This window comes from Maniola jurtina, chromosome 28 (genome assembly GCF_905333055.1).
Source record: "Maniola jurtina chromosome 28, ilManJurt1.1, whole genome shotgun sequence".
In the NCBI taxonomy this organism is placed as follows: domain Eukaryota; kingdom Metazoa; phylum Arthropoda; class Insecta; order Lepidoptera; family Nymphalidae; genus Maniola; species Maniola jurtina.
This window is the reverse complement of record NC_060056.1, coordinates 1,470,360-1,478,192: the sequence shown is the minus strand read 5'-3', so window position 1 is coordinate 1,478,192 and position 7,833 is coordinate 1,470,360. Positions and strand designations below refer to the sequence as shown.

The 7,833-nt window shown below is 35.6% G+C and overlaps 1 protein-coding gene and 1 long non-coding RNA gene across 3 annotated transcripts; one reads left to right on the top strand and one right to left on the bottom strand.

Moving 5' to 3' along the window:
- Positions 1–335: 335 nt before the first annotated feature.
- Positions 336–3,032, bottom strand: LOC123879681 (zinc finger protein 184-like). Of its 2 annotated transcripts, XM_045927553.1 has the most exons (4): positions 2,949–3,032; positions 2,307–2,482; positions 1,579–1,832; positions 336–1,401 (listed from the first exon to the last, which is right to left on the bottom strand). In XM_045927553.1, exons 2-4 carry the CDS (start codon positions 2,461–2,463, stop codon positions 415–417), a joined length of 1,398 nt encoding a protein of 465 aa, XP_045783509.1. In that variant the 5' UTR covers positions 2,464–2,482; positions 2,949–3,032; the 3' UTR covers positions 336–414. The 2 variants fall into 2 exon arrangements, with proteins under 2 accessions (XP_045783509.1, XP_045783508.1); XM_045927552.1 differs by having other exon boundaries at positions 1,579–2,482.
- Positions 3,033–3,253: 221 nt separating this feature from the next.
- On the top strand, positions 3,254–6,271 carry LOC123879734. The gene is made up of 2 exons (XR_006799058.1): positions 3,254–3,584; positions 4,887–6,271. It is a non-coding gene; the product is annotated as an uncharacterized LOC123879734 (long non-coding RNA).
- Positions 6,272–7,833: the final 1,562 nt, after the last annotated feature.

The window sequence follows — 7,833 nt, the reverse complement described above, 5'->3', positions numbered from 1 at the left end:
TCGGGGGTTAAAAAGATTATGGAGAGTTCTCATGCATTCATGTTTCCTCGCTATGTTCTTAACCATTAAAGTGAGTGATATTTAATAATTAGACTGCACATAACAATGAAAGTTATAGGTGCATGCCTGGGATCGAACCCAGGACCTTCTGAATAAATGATTGATATTTTAACTACCAGGCTTCTTTCTTCTCTCTGGGCTGGTTTCCGCACTTGAATGTTTCCGTCAGTTGTGCGTGCGTTGCCCCTTCCCGCCGAAGTCTTCACTCCAGCCATCCAAGCTCGCTCCAGAAGCCGAGTAGACCGCCCAAGTTGCCGAGGGCTTCATGAAATGAGGTTGGGCATCCCAAATGGCGCTCTCGTTCTGCCACGCCCGTGCACTACCAGGCCATCACCGTTCTTTTCTAACTCCGTTTTAGTACTCCTCTTTAATCTCTGTCTTAATTGCTTCTATCATTATTTCTGCCATACCTGTGTCTCCCAACTCCAACTCATCTCTTTCTATCTTTATCTCTACCCTATCCTTCGCATCTATATCTGTCCCTGTCTCAATACTTTCTACTTTGGCAATTTTTATATTATCTATGGGTTCTATAGATTTCTCAACTCTATGGTTTATATCTATCCTATCCTTCACTTCTATATCTGTCTCGCTCTCAATTTTCTCCACTTTAACAGTTTCTATATTACCTATTGGTTCTATAGTCATCTCAAACTCACTATTTTCGGTTTTTATTTTAGGTTTTGCATCATTAATACAGACATGTGAGACGAGAGCGGTTTTAAACCTGAAATTTTTGTGACACATGTTACATCCAAAGGGTTTTAGGCTTGTATGCTTCCTCTTATGCTTATTCAAACTAGTGTTACTTTTGAATTGAGCATGGCATACATCACAAACTTTTGGTTTTTCTATTGTCACCTTTCTCATGTAGGGCTGCTCACCGTCAATACAATAATGTCTGACCAAAGCGACTTTGAAAGCAAATTTTTTACCACACGTTTCACATGCAAAAGGCTTTTCACCCGTATGCAGTCTCATATGGTTAACCAAGGCTGAATTATTTACAAATTCATAAAGGCATATATTGCACTTATTCAGTTTGGATGGTTCTTCCTCATCATGCATGGTTTTCATATGGTATTGAAATTGGAGCAGATTTGTGAATCTTTGATTACATTGTTGGCATAAGCCTCTGTAAGGCCCCTCGTATATAAGAGGTTTTGCTTCTTCATTCTCAACAGTACTAGCACTTGTCTCTTGACACTTATCTTGGTTTATTCGTGAACATTCTTTTAAGAATTCTGCTTTAGGTTCAATGTAAACTTGTGCAAAGTCACAATTGTTAACATGGGCTTGTCTCTCGGTTTTCACTGCAGCATTACTTTGTTGCATTGTTAACTGAAACAATATAGAAAGAAAATTAATACAAAGTCTCAAGTCTGATGTCAAAAGGGGTACCTACACCTTGGATGAAGGATTCTCTATGACCTACACTGATATTTTATTGACAAAAAAAGTCGGTTTACTGACGATAGTTGAACGTGACAACGTCTTGATAAACCAATCCGAAATTACCTTCAGCTGTGCTGCAGTGGGTTTAAGGTCGACCGAGCAAGCGTGGCCAAAATCGTTGTCCAAAGAAGTAGATTCGAATCTTATGATTGATGATGACCATTTAGTGTTCCAAGTAGATTGTGCTTGAACCTCAATTTGATCTGAAGAAGTACTTGATTGTAGAGTAGTTTCTGCTGGTTCTGTTGCTAAAGTTTGACGTGGTTGGTCGGTGAATTGTCGTTGAGTATCAATATGGACGGTGTTGAACCTTTGCCCTGAACGAGATGAGGATGTAGTTGACGCTTCTAGTGTACCACTGGCAATAACCAAGTTAGCAGCTTGGCGTAATCTGTTGTTTCGTTCTCTTAAATTACGTGCTTCTCTTGCAGCTGCCACCTGAGCAGCAGTTCTAGATGCTTTGATACGCTGTCTGTACTCACGTTGTATTTGTGCCCTTGTTTTTGGGGCAGGAGTTTGGGATGCAGCAATCCGCTGTCTATACTCATGTTGTATTTGTGCCCTTGTTTTTGGGGCAGGAGTTTGGGATGCAGCAATCCGCTGTCTGTACTCACGTTGTATTTGTGCCCTTGTTTTTGGAGCAGCAGTTGTTGGTGCTGCAAATAGCGTCGCAGCTGCCAAGTTAGCAGCTTGGCGTAATCTGTTGTTGCGTTGTCTTTCGTTTTTCGCTTTTCTGGCAGCAGCCGCCTGAGCAGGAGTTCTAGATGCTTTGATACGCTGTCTGTACTCACGTTGTTTTTGGGCTTTCGATTTTGAAGCAGTGATTATTGGCTGCGCGAATGGCGTTGCTAGAGTAGATGCTACATCATCTTGAACCTCCGTGGGTTCACTCATCGAAGGTAGTGGCTTATTCGTGACATCCTCTGGTTCGTCAGGCTTCTTTCCCATGGTGGGATTGTAAGCGGTTCTGCAAAATAAATCGTCGTTCGAAACAGTTTAAAAAAAAAATTCATAAAATTCTTCATTCAGAAAATCATTTTAAATTTAAAAAATAAAAATACAACAAAATACTTGAATAAAATTTATTGTTTAAATTTCTACTCAATTGTTAAAATTTAAATTTTGATTTTATTATTTTAATAGTATAATTAAATTTTTTCAATTAGATACTTAATTATTTTTGCAAATTTAATTGTAATTTGTTATAAAAAAGTTGAAAGTGATGCATGGAAGTTAAATATTACCACAACTATCTTTATTCATCAGTTGTTTGTGGGTCAACCAGCCTCGTTTTATTACATTTGTAAAAGTATGTAAAAAACTTGCAATGTAGAAAAATCACTTGAAATTGAAGGCCTATTTATAGAAAGCTGGACAAACAACTTTTATTTCTATGTAGCTTTTCACTTTTGTTCATCTTATTCTCTACTCACAATCCACAGTAATTTGGGTGATTGATGAAATTTGAGAAAAATAATGTAAAAAATAATTGTAATGAATGTGTTGTGTGATGTTGATTACTCTTTTTTTTTAACTGGCTGTACGGCTCTGGGTTCTAGGACAACTATACGTCACTCTCTTTTTTTAAACTGGCTTTACGGCTCTGGAATCTAAGACAACTACTAGATAGACTCCAATGTCGCCATTTTCCAGTGATACCAACTGTCATGCAAGAGTGTTCTCTATGGTTATCATATATACATCCTACTCTATGGTTATCATTGGTTTCATTCACAGAGTAGGTACTTACATTGTTGAACAAGTTGTTGAATAACAAATCCATAGAACAAATCAACCACCTAATTTGCTGTGATATATAATATGAATACAGAAAAACATGATAAATTCAGCTACAAAGAAATACGAAGTTTTCGTGCACCTTTCTAAAAATATTCAATTTCAGCATTTTAAGTGATTTGTCGTGCATTTTTCAGCAACTTAGCAAGATTTTAACTCTCTTGTAGGTACTTAGATGTGAAAATATTGTGTTGTGCCTTTCCACATAAAGAATATTGTGAAAATGATAGCACCCAGTTTGATGACCTTTCGGGTCCATCAGTTTTTTTGGAGTAAGTAGATACCTATTATTTTTGCATCAGATCAAAAGAAAACTTTGGACCTATGCTGTAGGTAATTCAAAAATAATTGTATTTTTGAATCAGGCCAAGAATAAATTCTTCAGGGGATCACCGGATTTCTCATTGCATAAATTTTCTACATAAATAAATGTTCTACACCATCCAAAGAGCTGATTCATTTGATGCTGGGACCTTGCCTGGACCACGATCTTCAGTACTGAAGAAACAACAGCCCGACTAGCATGGGCAGTAGATAAAAATTATATCCCTGCTTATATCCACTGATTTCTATGACATTTATTTATTTATTTATTTTTTAAGGGACGCTAACAATATACATATTTAACATTTTATATACTACTTACATACTATTACATGACCGATATGTATATAATAGAGCGCCAGTAAACTTTATATTACAATAGACTTAACATGAACTAGACATTGGTGGATATAATTTTTATCTACTGCCCATGCTAGCCGGGCTGGAGAGAGATACTTAAAACATTAATTATTCGTATACGATTGATGAATTTTCGTAATCCCTCTACTGTCACTATGTAATAAAACAAAGCTGGTTGACCAACTAACTTTATTTTATTAACCCCCGACCCAAAAAGAGGGGTGTTATAAGTTTGACGTGTGTATCTGTGTATCTGTCTGTGGCATCGTAGCGCCTAAACGGATGAACCGATTTTAATTTAGTTTTTTTTTGTTTGAAAGGTGGCTTGATCGAGAGTATTCTTAGCTATCATCCAAGAAAATCGGTTCAGCCGTTTGAAAGTTATCAGCTCTTTTCTATTTACTGTAACCTTCACTTGTCGGGGGTGTTATACATTTTTAATTTACACTTGTGATCTACCATCTTCAAGTATAAATTACACTACAGGTTACCAGGGACCAGTCAGTTTTGTCTTCAGCGGCATATTGTAAAATTTTGCTTCTTAAAAAGAGCAACTGCCGAGTTTCTTGCTGGCTCCTTTCAGTATAATCTGCTTTCTGAAGTAGTGGTTGAGTCTTGATATATTTATTATCTTAAACTTAGCCCTACACTAAAATATATATTTCATTTCAATATTGGCATCATTCTATGCTGCTAATTTTGACAGTAATTTACTTAACTTTAACATTACCATGCTGAACAGCCAAACTGATTCTTTGCATAATAAATATGAACTTTAACATTACCATGCTAAACAGCCAAGCTGATTCTTTGCATAATAAATATATCAGTGTATCCCATTTGTCGTCAGACTTGAGACTTTGTATTAATATTCTTTTTATATTTTTCAGTTAACGATCCAAAAAAGTAACGGTACAGTGAAAACTGGCACAGTTGATGTTTATGTTAACGATTGCAACACTGCAGAAAATTATATTTAACCTAAACCAGAAAACTTAACGGACAGTTCACGAAAAAACAAGATAAGTGTCACGAGACAAATGCTAGTACTCATGTAGATGGAAAAGCACAATCTATTTAATGTGAGATATGTCAGAGGTGCAATCAAAGATTCTCAAATCCGTCTGATTTGAAGTACCAAGTGGAAACCCTAACTGAGGAGAAATCGTTCAAATGTGATCAGTGTAAACGGACATACAGTCGAAAAACCATCCATACTAATATTATAAATGCGAAAGTGTTCCTGTCTGTCTGTTACCTTTTCACAGCCCAACAGTTGAACCGATTCTGATGAAATTTAGTACAGGGTTAGCTTATATTATATCTACCTAAATCCACGCGGACGAAGTCGCGGGCATCCTCTAGTATTTCTTAAACACATGATGGGTCATAACAGTGATGCTCCTGAACCAATTGTTACTTGTGACATTTGCAATCAAAGTTTTAACCAAAAACAGGATTTAGTCAGACATATAGACACTGTACATTCTACTGAAAAAAATGTTCAAACTGAAGCTCCGTTCACTTGTAAAGTTTGCAACCATATATTTCAACGTAAATGCGAATTCATCATTCATAGAAAATCACATTCCCTTAGAAACTATGCGTGTGAAATATGCAAAAGAAGTTTTAAACATGAGGGTAGTTATAAAATTCATATGGACAAACATTCTTCGAATAAACCGGTAATATTACATATTTGTAAGATATGCCACTATGAGTTTGGACATCACAAAGCGTTGGTTAATCATATGAGACTTCACACGGGTGAAAAACCTTTTGAATGTAAGACGTGTGATAAAAAATTCGCTTTTAAAGTGTCTTTGGTGAGACACTATTGCATTGATGGTGAGCAGCCTTACATGAGGAAAGTGACCATAGAGAAACCAAAAGTTTGTGATGTATGTCACGCTCAATTCAAAAGTGAGGTTAATTTGGCTAAACATATGAGTATGCATGCAGGCCATAAACCATTTACATGTAACATCTGTGAGAAACAATTTGCTTTTAAAGTCGCTTTAGTCACACATGTCTGTATTAATGGTGACAAACCTTACATGATAAAGACTGAAAACCATAGAGTTGTGAAATCTATGGAACCCATAGATAATATAAAAATTGTTAAAGTAGAAAGTATTGAGACAGGGACAGATATAGATGCGAAGGATAGGGTAGAGATAAAGATAGAAAGAGACGAATTGGAGTCGGGAGATATAGGTATAGCAGAAATAAAGATAGAAGCAATTAAGACAGAAATTAAAAAGGAGTACTAAATCCATACTTCCATACTAATATTATAAATGCGAAAGTGTGTCTGTCTGTCTGTCTGCTACGTTTTCACGGCCCAACCGCTGAACCGATTTTAATGAAATTTGGTACAGACTTGGAATACATTCCGGGGAAGGACATAGGCTACTTTTTATCCCGGAAAATCAAAGAGTTCCCATGGGATCTAAAAAAATCGAAATCCACGCGGGCGAAGCCGCAGGCATCCCCTAGTAGAAAATAATTCAAAAAATCTTCAACAAGAATGTGAATGGATTATTTTCAAAGTTAGGATATTATCTTCCATGTCTAAATAGAATAAGTAATTAAGGAAATTGTGTAATAAGTATACATATAACTTTTAGTATATAGTAATATATTATAGTATATTTGTAACTTCTTTATTAGTTACATATAGAAGAATAAATAAATAAAGCTATGTAAAATAAATTGTTTCGTTTTTATTTGAATAAATCCCTGGGCACACAAAATACCCGAATGAAACGAGAATTTTAGAATTTATAATATACTACCTAGCACAAGGTTGGTTACATCAAAAAATTAAATTACAAGTGTAAATTAAAAATTTTCAACACCCCCGACAAATCATTTTCAAATAAATAATTATGTATATCTAGGCAACGTCCATCTTGACAGCTTGACATTTGTCAATTGACATAATATTATGAACCTAACGGTTATCTAACCTTCTTTTCTACAAGAAAACTAGAAAAGAGCTGATAACTCTTAAACGGCTGAACCAATTTTTTTGGATTATAGCTAAGAACACTCTCGATCAAGCCACCTTTCAAAAAAAAAACTAAATTAAAATCGGTTCATTCGTTTAGGCGCTACGATGCCACAGACAGATACACAGATACACACGTCAAACTTATAACACCCCTCTTTTTGGGTCGGGGGTTAAAAATGTGTTCACAAAAAAATTAATTTACTAAATCACATATAGATGGCGCAGACCGTCACTTTCAAGTTCTACATAAAAGTGTCAGGTAATCTTTTATGATATGGAATCCATCATGTGCATGCTCATCCAATTACCAACTTAGGTCAACATTGCTTAATTTATTTATTTATTTATGTACCGCCCACAGAGTTACACATTTAGATTAAATACATGTTGTTCCTTAAATTCTAGGGCTCTTATGCAACTCCACTTACGGGCAGTCACAGCATACATTAACATAAACATAAGTCGTACAGTAAAATCACACTAATATTATAAAAGCGAAAGTTTGTATGTGTGTGTGTGTGTGTGTGTGTGTGTGTGTATGTTTGTTACTCCTTCACGCAAAAACTACTGGACGGATTTGGCTGAAATTTGGAATGGAGATAGATAATATCCTGGATTAGCACATAGACTACTTTTTATCCCGGAAAATCAAAGAGTTCCCACGGGAATTTTTAAAAATCTACATCCACGCGAACGAAGTCGCGGGCATCAGCTAGTATAAAATATAATATAATAGCTAACCTAAGGACTATGAAAAAATACCTAACTTATAAATTTTAAAAGAATATAATAAGATGGAAATTAAATTAAAGTTAAGTTAA

Coding starts and splice junctions, on each gene's coding strand:
- LOC123879681 (XM_045927552.1), bottom strand. CDS start 2,463: ATGGGAAAGAAGCCTGACGAACCAGAGGATGTCACGAATAAGCCACTA. Junction 1,402..1,578: donor CCACTGCAGCACAGCTGAAG/GTAATTTCGGAT, acceptor ATATTGTTTCAG/TTAACAATGCAACAAAGTAA.